This window comes from Endocarpon pusillum (assembly GCF_000464535.1).
Source record: "Endocarpon pusillum Z07020 unplaced genomic scaffold scaffold3400, whole genome shotgun sequence".
NCBI lineage: Eukaryota > Fungi > Ascomycota > Eurotiomycetes > Verrucariales > Verrucariaceae > Endocarpon > Endocarpon pusillum.
The window spans coordinates 17,593-31,305 of record NW_006916319.1 but is presented as its reverse complement, the minus strand read 5'-3'; the positions used below and the strand labels follow the sequence as shown (position 1 = coordinate 31,305).

The 13,713-nt window shown below is 48.7% G+C and overlaps 5 protein-coding genes across 5 annotated transcripts in view; 4 read left to right on the top strand and 1 right to left on the bottom strand.

Moving 5' to 3' along the window:
• The window catches only part of EPUS_09001 (uncharacterized protein), a gene marked incomplete at both ends in the record, with an annotated part of 3,283 nt that extends 2,670 nt beyond the window's left edge, over positions 1–613 (top strand). The window contains one exon of the mRNA XM_007804480.1: positions 90–613. Within this exon, the coding sequence (XP_007802671.1) occupies positions 90–613 (524 nt within the window). The remainder of the gene's footprint in view (positions 1–89) is intronic.
• A 1,245-nt stretch (positions 614–1,858) lies between these two features.
• On the top strand, positions 1,859–2,065 carry EPUS_09000 (uncharacterized protein; the record flags this gene model as incomplete). Its single annotated transcript, XM_007804479.1, has 1 exon — positions 1,859–2,065. The coding sequence occupies one exon, from the start codon at positions 1,859–1,861 to the stop codon at positions 2,063–2,065; it is 207 nt and encodes a 68-aa protein (XP_007802670.1).
• Positions 2,066–3,206: 1,141 nt separating this feature from the next.
• EPUS_08999 (uncharacterized protein) lies at positions 3,207–4,376 on the top strand (the record flags this gene model as incomplete). The annotated part of the gene is made up of 1 exon (XM_007804478.1): positions 3,207–4,376. The coding sequence occupies one exon, from the start codon at positions 3,207–3,209 to the stop codon at positions 4,374–4,376; it is 1,170 nt and encodes a 389-aa protein (XP_007802669.1).
• A 1,108-nt stretch (positions 4,377–5,484) lies between these two features.
• On the top strand, positions 5,485–9,633 carry EPUS_08998 (uncharacterized protein; the record flags this gene model as incomplete). The annotated part of the gene is made up of 14 exons (XM_007804477.1): positions 5,485–6,322; positions 6,386–6,471; positions 6,526–7,121; positions 7,177–7,296; positions 7,341–7,410; positions 7,465–7,594; positions 7,647–7,677; positions 7,727–7,905; positions 7,964–8,843; positions 8,900–9,085; positions 9,149–9,299; positions 9,375–9,473; positions 9,532–9,565; positions 9,617–9,633. The coding sequence occupies 14 exons, from the start codon at positions 5,485–5,487 to the stop codon at positions 9,631–9,633; spliced, it is 3,417 nt and encodes a 1,138-aa protein (XP_007802668.1).
• Positions 9,634–10,151: 518 nt separating this feature from the next.
• Positions 10,152–13,574, bottom strand: EPUS_08997 (uncharacterized protein; the record flags this gene model as incomplete). Its single annotated transcript, XM_007804476.1, has 8 exons — positions 10,152–10,167; positions 10,224–10,668; positions 11,054–11,490; positions 11,548–11,805; positions 11,862–11,967; positions 12,022–12,579; positions 12,634–13,008; positions 13,079–13,574. 8 exons carry the CDS (start codon positions 13,572–13,574, stop codon positions 10,152–10,154), a joined length of 2,691 nt encoding a protein of 896 aa, XP_007802667.1.
• Positions 13,575–13,713: the final 139 nt, after the last annotated feature.

The window sequence follows — 13,713 nt, the reverse complement described above, 5'->3', positions numbered from 1 at the left end:
TGGTCGAGGAACTCCACAGTTGCCACAGTCACCTTTAACACAGCTATCATTCGACCGACCTCCTCCTCTCCTACCGACCCAGTCCGCAGACACACCTCGTCCACTCCCACCAACGCCATCAACACCTATCCTCTCTAACCCCACTCTCCTCTCCGCCCTCGCCTCCACCCACCCCTCCCACGCTCAATCCCTGCAACCCCTAATCACAGCCCTCGACACAAACCTAACCCTCGCCACGCGCCTTCTATCCCTCCAGACCCACCTCACCACCCTCAGAGACCAGACCCAACAGCTCCTCCTCCAGCACACAACCCTATCGACACAGTGGAGACGGAAGCAGGCGAAGATGGATGTCGCGCTGCAGCCGTGGAGTCCGAAGGCTATGTACGCGAGGCTGCTGAGTGGGATTGCAGAGCAGGAGGCTATTATCAGGGCTGTGGAGGAGAGTTTTCTGGAGGATGGGGGCGGTGGGCATCATGGTGGGGCTGCGATGGCTGGAGAGCGCGAGGTGGGGGATTGGATTAGGAGGATCAGAGAGGGGACGGCGGTGCTAGAAAGGAGGAGGGAGAGTAGGGCTAGATGGGATGAAGGGAGAGTTGGGGGGTGGCGGTGATTGATATTGGCGCTTGCTGGACCATGACCGCCGGATGGGTAACCTCGTCTTTGTGGCAGCTACAGCGCGGGTATCACGACAAGAGGGATACACAAATAATATTTCTCCACAAGGACGCAGTAGAGCGCCTACAGTAATTCAGCCCAAAAGGGCAGTTCCTCAAGCAACAATCGATATTGCCGGCCCATAATGCATCACCCTTGATCATTGGCCAGCATGTCCAATGAAGGGAGACAACTCAAATGCTGACTTCAAGTCATGCACGACCCGGGAATGATATCAGACCCATCCAACATGGTCTGACGTGTCTGCAAGACACTAAATCCGCTCCTCAAACTCATACAGCTTTCATTTTGCTCAGCCGAGAAAGCTTTCACGCCAACTCATTACTGGGACTCCGAACCGACCCATTTGCTCTCGTCAACAGGGCTCGGATGAGGCATTGGAAACGGAGCTCGCCCTTCCAGTGTCGAGGGTCTGCCACAAAGAACTTGTATCAATTCTTGTTCTCGCACGACTGTACACGGAGCCGTACTTACCTTTGGTATGGTACCGGAGTTGCCAGGGTAGTCGAGCTCAAAGCGAGGAGAAGACTAACGACGAGGGTGGTGACGGCGAAATGCATGCTTTGAACAGAATTAAATGAGTGAAAGTGCAACTATGTGCGGCAAAGAATGGCAAATAGCGGACCGGCGCTTGTCGAGGAAAGAGACGTCAAAGGAGTGTTGGAGGTTAGAAGAAAGGAAAAGAGCCAGGCAAAGCGTGGTTTTGTACATTCGAACGGCGTCCTCTTTTCAGTCCTCTGATGCAATAATTGCAAATTCTGGCTTCGCATGAAGGTTGACGGTATAATCCTATGTTGGGATAGTGACAGGAGCGCATCAAATATATGTATATGTTCTCCATGCTGAAGTTTCAAAACATGATTGGATGGGGGGCAAGTCTTGCATTGAAACAGAGTCTGCCACATATTCTTCCAGAAGGAATTTCGGTTCTCGGGACATCTTATCATGAACAGACATGACAAATATAAAGATGCAAGTGATATTGATAATTGGTAGCATAGACAGATTCCGTGTAACCAACGACGCTTAGTGACCCATTGGCAGTCTACTTACTCGAAGATGGATTCGATATTGGATCAGCAATGTAGCATTATGAGACTTGGCTGTAACGTTTTCTGGTAATAGAGAGGCTGGAACCAGCTTGGCGACCCCAGAGGCCAGACTCAAGCCAGCGAGGAGGATGCCTGTGAGGATGCCTGTCAAGGAGCAGGAGGAAGAGCTAAAGGAGCTTGTGGTTGACTTTGATGGTAGCAATGAGAGCTCGCCAGGGACTATAAGAACGTACAACCATGAAGGTGTCCAGTCTCCAGACCACCGAGACGAACGCAAGGGCGTGTACATTGTTGTACTTGTCCATGTTGGCCAGATCTTGCATCCATCATGCTGAAACACCCCCGGTTCCCTGGATTCCTGCAGGGGGCAACAGAAGGCCATCTCTCCAAGCACACGCCGCTATTTTCGGACAATCGCAGCCGGACTCACTTCATTCCTCGACTCATTCCTTCCGAGCAGCATGAGTTTTGCAAGGTGGACGCAATTGTCTGGTCTGATGTGCCCTTACTGATTGTGAGGTGATACAAGCGAAGGGTGCGGCCTCGAGGCGTTGACCTCTTGTCCGCATCACATACCAAATGTTGCTCGTCAACTGTCTGGCTGAGCTCAAGGATGGGTATTGTCCAGTGATTTTGTGAAAGCAATAATTGCACAATAGAACATCTGCAAGCATAACGAAGGAGGCAATGAGGTTGGTGGTTAAATAACGAATGTTCGTGCCTAGGCCGGGTTGGGCAATTTCCCCACATGAAATCATCGCTTTTCAGGTTGATGTCTGCCTCACTTGTTCATATTGTTATCGTCGTCATCGTTATCTAGCATCGCCGCGATTATGCTGCTATTCTCTTCTTTTATGATCTTCACCGGTGGTGATAGTAGGTCACTCGGTTAAAATGCCCATTGGCATAGGGTTTGTCTCCTGTGACCTTCTTGCTCGGAATTGGGTTTGGAAAGAGAACAATCTCTGCTCATCCTATTCTCCACGTCACCAAACTGCAATCTTGCATTATAGCTGACGGTCATGACCATGAAGTACTACCTGCTTGTCCAAAATGCTGGGCCTTGTGGATTGATGTTCTTTGGTTCTAACAATGCACCTGTTCGTTGGCCCCAGTCTCATCCACCAACTTCCCACAGATAAAACCCAGGATGGGCCCCCATTTCCAACTCGATACAGGTTACAAATTACAAGTTACAAGTTACAAGTTACATTTGAATACCAACCTGATCCTCTTCTTCGTTCTTTGAGGCTTATCTGCACTCTTTCCGCTCTTCTGTAATATCGTTGTGTGATATTCAGAATTTGTCTTTCCTGCGCCGCCCTTGGCCGTTGGCTTCAGCTTAATGCATAACCCACCTATACCAGGCACGATAAAGGGGAAAGTCTCCCCCAAGGAACCAATTTTAAAGTCAGTCTTGATCATCAACTTACACCACGTTGATAAAGACCCACAACGTCTCTGTTGATCCTCATCATGGGCGTTTGGGCTCGATCGAATGAAGATCGTATTACTGGCGTGCATCCGCCTTCATATTCGGAGCAGTGGCATTCTAGCAACGATGTGATGATTCTAAATCCAGCACTCAAGAAGAAGGAGCTCAGACTATTCGGCTATGAAACAGACTTGGCTATTCACCGGTTCAAGATTCTGGCTGATGTGAAAGTGTCTCCCTATTACGACCCAGACTATAGTCGGCATCTTTCTACAGTAAGACCAGAGAAAGAGGATGGTGCTACCACTCAGACGGCAAAAAATACCTCTTCTACCCGTGTGGGCCTCCCTACCAAGGAGAACGCCGACAGCTCCTATTCTAGCAAGAGCCACTGGCTCCGCTCTTTGAAAAGGAAGCATTTGCGAAAGCGCACGAAAGCGTTGCAAGCCACCGTTACTGAGCTCTCTGCGCCTAAATTCACAGCCATCTCCATCCCCACCAACCCACCAAGATTGCGTAACAGGATCGTCCTGAGCCAAGACACAATCTCCCTCTCTGACCCAACAGGGCGTATCAGTTTTGAGCCCTCTCCCTTCAAAGTCACTCTCGAAACCACCTTACTGGAGGAGCGACCTTACACGATCTGCAGCACCGTTCTCCAAAGATACCCACTCCAGACCGAGCATCAAGACCTTGAATCCACCCTCTCCCGCTTCGAAGTTGTGGACAACGAGACAGGCTATGTATTGAGCCAGAAGCCACCTTCTAGTCTCAGCGGAGCTAGCGAAACCGATTCCGAGCGGATTAGCGGGCACAAATCAAAGAAATCCCGCAAAACCCCTAAGCACGGAAGAGAAATACCAGGCATCAGCAGAGCCACCTGTACAGAACTTCACCCATATCGTGCTTCCCATCTGACCCTCGTCTCCCACCCGATACCCTGCAAGTCCAGCACCGAGCGCCTTTTCGACGCATTGCGAATCTCTGACCCGAAGCTCCTTGTCGGCCGGAGGCTGAGGATACGCTTGAGACCCGCTGTTGCCCTGTGGAGTGCAAGGTCTATGAGGGAGGTATTCGGGTTTGAAGAGGAGGTCAAGGCGTGGCCGGATGCGTATGAAAGGCCCTTGGTTCTGAAGTGCTTGGACGGAGGAGTAGAGGCAGAAGAGGAGGAGGCATATAAGGGTGAAGCGGAGTTTGAGGTTGTGGAGTGAACCGGTGGCAGCGTGAGCGAACGGTGAAGCGACGCATTGAAGAGAGGTGGCGGGAGACGAGCAATAGTTCTTGAAGAGGACTCTGGGAGCATAATCGAGTATGGTAGAACTAGGAAAGGAGGTGAGGTGGTAAGATTTGTCTTAACAATCTAAGAGACAAGTGGAAGATCCGCAAAATGCTCACGAAACACTCTGGTTGATTGCTATGCAATGCCTGCCTTGGGCGGATGTCCGTGCCAAGACTCCCCTTGGCCAACAGCGAGCTCTCCTTCAATCTGATACTATCTTGTACAATCTCCAGGCAGAGACATACAGGCCCTTTCCAGACACTGAAACTGGGTTGACTGCATTTCCCGCCGAGACGTATGATTGAAGACTTTTCTGGCGGCAAACTTAGTAAATGAACCCCGTCACGACACACCAGCTGGTTCTTTCTGCATCACGCAATACTTTTCTATCCACTTCACCAATTCTCCCTTTCACTTTCCTTCGGTCTGTGTCCAACGCTTGGAGAAAGATCTTGAATGGTCGCAATACTTAATGACAGAAAGCAAGAAAGCTCAAATTTGCTGCGAAATGGATACAGCATATTTTTGCTTCCGCCAGGCGAAACCCGCTACTACCTAGGCGCACAAGCCTAACCTTGTTGTGGGTAAAAGCTATCAAATCGCAGGACCCCGTACAAATCTAAAATACTTATAATAAACCTAAGAAACTATCCAGGTTGCTTTAAAGCTTCCAAAATATAGACCGGCATACAAACACTAAAAGGGGTCTTAAACGCAGCAGAAGTGAAGGCAGGTCAGTCTGATTATATCAGATCATATTACGCGACCTTATCTTGGTGTTTCCTTTCCAGCATATGTTCGTACGTCATGCGTCCTTGGTGGCATGAGCTGCCTTTAGTGCTGTTGTAACAGCAAGGCTGTGCTGAGGCAAGGCATGCGGCGAGTCAGCCTTGCTTCAAATTACAGTACATCTCGATCTGCGTGCACAAAACCTTCCACCTGTATTTCTTTCACTTCAAAGTATTGCTGCTCTCCCCGTTCGTGTCGAATTGGGTGTCATCGGTCTCAAGGTCATGGAGCGACATAGCTGGTCTCTCGAAATGACCGCCAACGACATTGGCAAAAAGAGACATGTTTTTTTAGATGAGGAGGACACAGAAAGAGGCTGCAAACGTGTTTGCGTGGAACACTCCCGGCACCCCGTAGGGTTTGATGTATCGTCAGACTTGAGCAATCCCATCCCACCTCAGGAAGCCAAACTCGGCACCATACATCCCTATTTTCCGTCTACCGAGACGGCGTCGGAGCTGACCAACAGCTTCGACGTTCACTCTCCGGCACCATTCAGGATGGAGCCTTCCTTTTCTGATACAGCTCATCTGCTTTCCAACGGCGGCGAAGTTCTCGAAACTGGTCACAGCGTAGCTGACGTTGAGTTGACATCCCTTGCCAACATGCTGTTCATGTATCCAGATACTGGAACCGCTGCACAGACTCTAGTCTCCGGGCCAAATACTGCTGTGTTAATGAATATGAGTCAACACAACAACGATGAGGACCCATTGACTCCTCTCAACCCGCCTGGTTACCAAATTCAACAACTAAACGACCTTGAATCCAGTTGGGGGACTGATTTTTGTAACCTAAATACTGACTTCTGGGTCGAATCTGCAGCATCTTTTGGTCATCAACTCGATTTGAGTCTACTACAGTATTTGCCACCAATTCAAAGCCAAGCCGTTGGGATGACTTGCTTTCCGACCAATGCCGAGAACAGTACTCTCGTGGCGGGTATCAAGACGGGTCTCTCAGCAGAGTGGCCATACATGAACAACGGAGTGAATCTTTTAGAATCAGAATTGACTACGAATGTGGAGATGCAGAGCGAACTCCAAAGTCCAGCAACCTCAGAGTCCAGCATGTTGGCTTCGAATAGTGGTAAGCTAGGGAGGCCTTCGGGGCCCAGTGGAGTTATAAGTCCCTTCTCTAATCCTTTCACAGTACCTGATGCCTGTGATGAAGTGCCGGATTCAGACTCCGTTGTGGAGCTCTCTGCTGCTCCCAAGTATGATGCCTGCTTTGGAGTGGTAAGTTAATGAGTATTAACAAGCGACTGATGAGTGTTGGTAACGTTGCCGCAGGTGATGGCAACTGCGACGTCCTCTTTCAAAAGTAGTTCCGGCACGCAGCAAGTTCCAGTGAGCATCACAGCTTGTGCAGACATGCTGAAGCTTTCCTTCCAAAATTCGAACAAATATGCGGGCCTTATAACCTGCCCAGCATTGAGTACGCTCTTAAATGACTGGTGCATCCAACTCAGCGCAACATTGATAGCACCGAATGAAAAGTCGGACCAGGTTTCAAAGAAGGCCAAGGTGCGCAACTCCTGTGTATCGCGAAAATGCCCTGTGCGGATCATAGTCTACGGCCTTTCTAGTGAACGAGTCGCGGTGGGGAACTTGCTTTCAGGTGCCGGACTCTATCTTCAACATCCATCGACCAGCGAGTACGACAGACATGTGAAATATACCAACCCACATTACCTACTCCGTCCGGGATCTGATATGCCAAAATTGGAGCAATTATCAATATCCTCAGACAGCGGAAGTCCCAAATCATCAGAGTTTCTGGACGAGATGAATAAATGCCGTTTCCTACCTGTCTTTGACCTCGCAGATGATGTTGGGAGTTCGTCGACAGCCGAACCTAGTTGTCGGCTCCGCTCCACTCTGAAAGAGTACGAATCATCTTTCATAATTGATAGAGTTTGATTACTGTACTGACAAGAGCAGACATCAACTTACAGCTCTGGCTATGATGATAGAGAAGGAAGAGGGTATCCTGAAAGGATCCAAGTTTCCGTCACTTTGGGAATTATCATCATGTCCCGATGCAACTATGAAGCAAGTATTGTAAGTACGAAACCAACGAACATATCCTAACATGATCTGCACAGATATCGACACAAGATAACCGGAGCCCATGAGATTTCTCCAAGGCCAGTGTACGGTGGAATACTTGCTGATGTTAGTGTGACCCTCCCTGACACGGATTGGTCCATAGACTTACTTCAAGTTTAGGAGATGGGTCTTGGAAAGACATTGAGTGTCTTGGCCCTAATATGTTGGTCGTTGGATTCTCTAGCCAGCGAGCTTATTGCATCAAATGACGAGGAGTCTTGGGGAACTTTGATTGTCGCACCTAAATCAAGTATGTTAAGCCGCGACCCGAAAGACAGCACGCGTATGCTAAGGATCTTCAGCAATCAGTGGCTGGCAAGAGCAAATTAAGAAGTTTGAATACTCTGGGAACGCTGCCTGCAATGATTTAACGATGCTTTAGGCACATTCATCTTGGACAACTGAGAGCAGTAATCTACCACGGATGCGAACGGAAATGCCTATCCAAGAAGCTAAAGAATTTTGACGTGGTTCTCACAACGTACGAAACAATGAGGTCCGAGTGGACTGCGAAAGGGGCACTTTACCTGGAACGATGGCACCGTATTGTCCTTGATGAGGGTTAGCATGATATCCCTACATTGACAATGGCTAAGAATGCAGCTGACGTGGCACCCAGCTCACCACATTCGCACAAGGTCATCTCAGGCTTTCCAAGCCGCGTGCGCAATAGACGCCCAGCATCGCTGGTGTCTAACTGGCACACCCATACACAATTCGCTGGATGACTACGGCGCTTTGCTGAGCTTCGTTGGGGTGCAGCCATTCGCAGACAAAGCTGCCTTTGATTTTTGGATAGCTAAACCAATCAAGCAAAACCAACCACACGGCCTACGGAGGCTTGAAGATTTGGTCCGTGCAACATGTCTGAGGCGCAAAAAGTCGCTGAACAAAGGCCTACTTGAGCTGCCTCAACGATCTGAAAAGATTGAATGGATTATGCTGTCTCCGGAGGACAGAGAGCTGTACGAGTTCTTCAAAATGAAGACAGCCAAGATTGCATCTCAACTCTCGCGGCGTCACCCTGGTGCACCCAAAGTCGACCATCGAAAGGACACCAACATTTTAACTCTCATCGGCTTCTTGCGGCGGATTTGTGACCATGGGGAGCATCTCCTTCCCACGTCAGCTCTCGAAGCCTGGAAAAGCAGAGACAACGGATCTGTTGACTGGCAAATGATGCGCGTCTGCAGAGCCAGGTGCGACATGTGTGGGGGTTTTTTAGATGAAATCGAGGCACCTGCGTCGATAGATTTCGAGCTTCATTGTCAACATTCCATATGCCCGGGATGTGCCATTCGAAGCCAGGAATGTGGAGCAGACGATGGTCCAGCTTGTCCAAAGTGCATAAAACAGATCGTCAGCGAAGGAGACAGCACAGTTTCCCAAGTACCCGGAACATTCGTCCGACCATCCGCCAAAGTCAATGTATTGATGCGAAATCTTCGTCAGGAACAGTTTTCGGAAAATGAGGGCGATCAAAACCTACCTAGAAAGAGGTATTCAACGTCAAATAGCTTTTAGAGAGTCGTAACACTAATCTGCACATGAGTAGTTTAGTTTTCAGTTTCTGGACCAAAATGCTGGATATAGTCCAGCGCCACCTTGAACTGAACGGGTTTATCTTTCGACGGATAGACGGCCAGTCCTCCCTTCAAGAGCGGCGGAAGGCAATGTGCCAGTTCAACGATGACCCCAAGTGCACTGTGATGTTGGCGAGTATCGGTAGTGCAGGAGAAGGGTACGTCGCCTGTCTTGGACTATGATATTTATGTCCCTGTTTCGCTCATAGGCACACTTGTAGGGTCGATCTCACGGCGGCGAATCATGTGCACCTGCTTGAGCCTCAATGGAATCCAATGGCTGAAGCTCAAGCCGTGGACAGAGTGCATAGAATAGGGCAAACTCGGGAAGTGCTAACGACCAGATACATAACTCGTGACTCAATAGAAACCGTAAGTCGGCCACCGCCCTTTGGCGACGTTGCACTCGGTACACGGTACACGGGGAATGTGGCTGACAAGTAACAGTATGTCCAGTGGATTCAGCAGGACAAAATACGACTCATCAACCAATCGCTAGATTCTGCCAACGTCTCGCAAGTGGAGATCGACGAGCAACAGTTGAAGGTCCGTAACATCTCATTGCAAGCCTCAACGTGTTAGACGGAACTAATACAAAGCGCAGAAGCTACAGCTCAACGTGGATTGCACGCAGAATGGTGAGATGGGAGCACAGGAATCGATATCTGTATAAAGACTAACGATCGCAGGTTACAACCCAAGCTGATCCCCGGGTGGGCCCTCGTTGCTTTAATCCTGTCCTGTCAAATAGTTTTATCGGGTGATGTTGCACGATAGAATTAGAGAATCTCAAAGCAGCAATTCTACATATATTCCGGCGGACAAATTCCGTTTTCCCTGTCCAGTTTCACCTTCTGAATCAGCTCGTCCCACGACATCCCAAGCCACTTGGCTATTCCTTTTGCCCCTTTCTCTTCTGAGATCTTTAACTTGGAGTTTCCAGCTTTAACTTCTGGATCTGCTCCTTGGTATAGGAGAAATCTCATTAGTTCCGCTGCTTGAGGCGAATTTTGCCGAGCTGCATGGTGAAGAGGTGTCAGACCCCAACCACCTCTTCTAAAATCAGTGTTCGCCCCATAGTCAAGTAACACCTTTGCAAGGGCACGTGAACAAGTTGTATCTGCGACACATATGAGCAAATCCCCCAGAGACTCTATGTTATTTAAGTCTGAGTTCGACTTTCCCACTTTCAAGCCGGCCCAAATTGAGCAAAGAACTTTCTCTCTATCTGGACTTCCAGCTGTAGCACTGATCACCTTTAGCCACATGTGTCGTACAACTTGAGATCTAACATACTTGCCATGTGTGGTGGTACTAAATGCGGCGAGGAGGTATTTCTCGCACTCTTGGAACATTTCTATAGATCCCATCTCTAAAAGTGCCACCAGGACGAATTTCCAAGCACTAAGGTGAAATTTATCCTCTTGTACTTCACTGTCAATCCGAGATAGAAACCATCTCAACGTTTCAAAGTTCGTACCCCTTATTGACTCAATCAAGAAGTCCGGGTATGTGCTTATCCTATTGCTATCAGCGATGCATATCAACTGGACCATGGCAGCAGATCCGGAGGAGGCAGCTAGTTTTCCTAGTTCTTTTTGGACAGAGGAGTCGAGCTTGTTGAAATGATGCAGAACACTCTTCACCGCCTCAACTCTGTCTAATCCAACGAGATCGAACAAGAGAGGCTGTATATCATCTGCGTCAAGATCATTCGGCAACAAATTGTTGTGCGATTGTGCTTCCTGGTGGTAAGAATCCAGATGTTCGTCCCTCATTCTCCGGGAGAGAAATCCCGTCTCTGCATATTCGCATGACGGCACGGCGCACTTCCAAGGACGGTCATGGTGCCTAACGTGTGAGTCTCTGAGGGACTTCGTAGGGAAGCCATAGCGAAGAAACGAGCATCCTAAAAACCCGCACTTGAAAGGGCGTCGTCCGTAGTGTCGTTCCAACAGCAGGCAGGAGCAATGGTCCGCATGTTTCTTGGTTCTGCACAATGATTCCTCGAATTGCTCATAGATGGATATGGATACATGACAGGTTGTCAGGGGGTCGAAGCATATCCATAAATCTCCTGTCCGATTTAAGAAAAAGCAGATTGCACGGCCATCAGGACATCTTACCTTTGCTCATATGATAATCAGAACTGGAGCATCGCCAACGAAACTGAGCTACATGACATAGCATTGTGTGTAGTTCCGGCCACTGGTCTTTGAATTTTTCCAGCTGCGGCTGGTCGGACTGACCAGCCAGCTCGATGCTGCCGCTAAAGTCGCTGTTGGATCTTTCTATCGCAAGGCATTCAAGCGCGGAGATCAGTTTGGTTGACAGAGACTTTGACCCATTCAGGCTAATGTAACGCTTGACAAGCTCTGACCACATAGTTACGGCAAAGTTGTGTAACCGGTATTTACCAGAGATTATATTATCCGCAACCTCGTCATCTGTAATCCGCGGATCAAAGTGACTTTGGAGAAGGTACCAGATGCAGCATTTGGCAAGGCTAAGAGTCGCTTCTGTGTTGTCGATACTGCCGTCGACCCGTGGGTTGAATATGTATCTATGGAAATCAGCCAATAATATTCGTTTTTTGGATTTTCGCAACAAAGCGACATACTCTTTGACTGTAAAGTGAACAAACTGGACGTATTCATCAACCACTTCCACAATTGGCCCGCAGAGTTCGACAATATTTAAACTGCATGGTACCCGCACAATGCCGTCCACATTTTCGACGTCGACCATCAGGGCTTGTTCTAGTTCTTGAATCGTCAGAGGTGTTGGAGAGCAACCGACCCATCCCAATATATTTCGTCTTTGATTTTTCGCCTTGACAGAAGGTAGATTGTTAATTCTTGAGAGGATCCGGGCGTAACTGTTACTTGGAGTCAGGCATGTAAATTATGGTAACCCAAATTCCCAAGTCCTTACGCGGCATCTAGATCCTCTGGCAGTACTCTCAATTCCTCTCGAATAGATTGAACGTCGGTCAAAAGTTCAATGCTGCTCCAAAGGACCTTCGCATATAGGAACATGCCTTCCCGGGTCAGCCAGAGCTAATATAGTAAGACCTGATCTGAGAAAAACATACCCTTTGCATTGGCCGCAATTGGGGCCAGTAATCCCTCGATCTCAGCCCTTTCCTTGGAAAGGAAGTTTCGAGTTTCGAACCACCTTTGGCTCTGACGAGTTATGAAGGCCTGAATGCTGCCGGCGTTGCGGTTGTCCACACGAATCGACGTGGATGCCGAGCCAAGGATTGCTATTATATCAGCTTCTGGTCTGCAGCTTATCAGGATCTTTGTCTCCTCGCAGTTCTTGGACAGTTCGAGAAGTTGCCGGAACAGTCTTCCGCGCTCAATCTCATGAATCTCATCTCCGCCGTCAATGATGATATATACCGGTCCGGCACATTTGAGAAGCGTTGTCAGGAGACTGACAGCAACAGTGATACTGTTCTTGAGATCTGCTCGACTCGATTGGCAAAGTGCAGCTTGCAGATCGTCATCGTCGGACGCGAGTTGGAATATCAAGGAGTGTAATATTGATAAGGCGGATGTGCTGCTGAAGACATGGCTAAGGAAGGCAAATATTGCCCGCCCAGTGGTTTTAGCCTTGCTGATGACGGTTCCAGCCAAAAATGTTTTTCCTGTCATTGTGATTAGAGATAGCCAATGACTCTCATGATTGGGCTTTGACCGACCTGCTCCGGGAATTCCTTGGAGCCAGACTATTTTCGTTGAGACATCTGCAAAGTCCAGCCATTTTGCGAATGTTGGGTCTCTCAATAGCCACTTGCCAGTCCCTTCACAAATGCGGCCATAGAGCCAATCCAACTTATCGTCATAGGATTTTGGTGATATACCAGTCTTGATGATGTTGTACTCCTGCTGCCTGTTGGACCTGTCCATCTTCTCGAAGTGCTCTAGTGCTCGGAGACGAGCATCGCGCTCTTCTCGAATGTGCTCCATACGGAATTCATTCCTCATGAGGGCAGTGTGTCGTCCAATATTTGTTATCACTAGTTTAATTCTATCTCTCTGTTTGGGCCACAATGATTCGAAGACGTATCGCCACCCTTAAGAGCCCAGATTGTCAAAAGACCATGCAAACAAAATCGCACCTTAGTCGCTATGGGAGGAACTTACTAGGCTTACTGAAGAACTGCAAGGCAACAAGGTAGAAGTCGAGGATGTCCTGGAAAAAGAGTACCAAAACGTCCTTAAGCTGTACATTGTGTGCAAATAGCTGGTTGACTTCTTTGAATTCGGGGAGGAGCCCGCCAATCTCCTCTGTCGTATTGATGATTGCGTCGAACGACTGCTTCAAAGTGCTGGTCCACTGGATTAGCAACTTGATCGGGCCCCATATGAGTGCGAGAACATTTGGCTTTGTCTGGACGAATGTGTCTATGGCACCGGAGTACTCCCTGAGTCGTTCAAGGTACGGCTCGATTTTGGACAGATGACGGAGGTGGCCATTTTTTGCCTGTTCCTCCTGGAGCTTGTCAGTGGCATCGTATACTTCGTCAATAGACGTCGTTTTCAATATTTCATTGTAGAGCTTGGTGTCACTGAGCTTGTCCTTGAAATCATGTATCACGCTTTGGAAGGCTGCTTGAACTGGGTCAATGGGGGCCGCCATGATCACATTCAAAGTCGTTGGCAGAAACAAAATTCATATGACGGGAGATGAGTTTGAGAGTGGCGTCGTCCAGAAGGCAACCAGGCTGTGGCGCAGCCGCATGTCACAGCCATAACCTTTTTCTCCTCTTCCTTTTTGG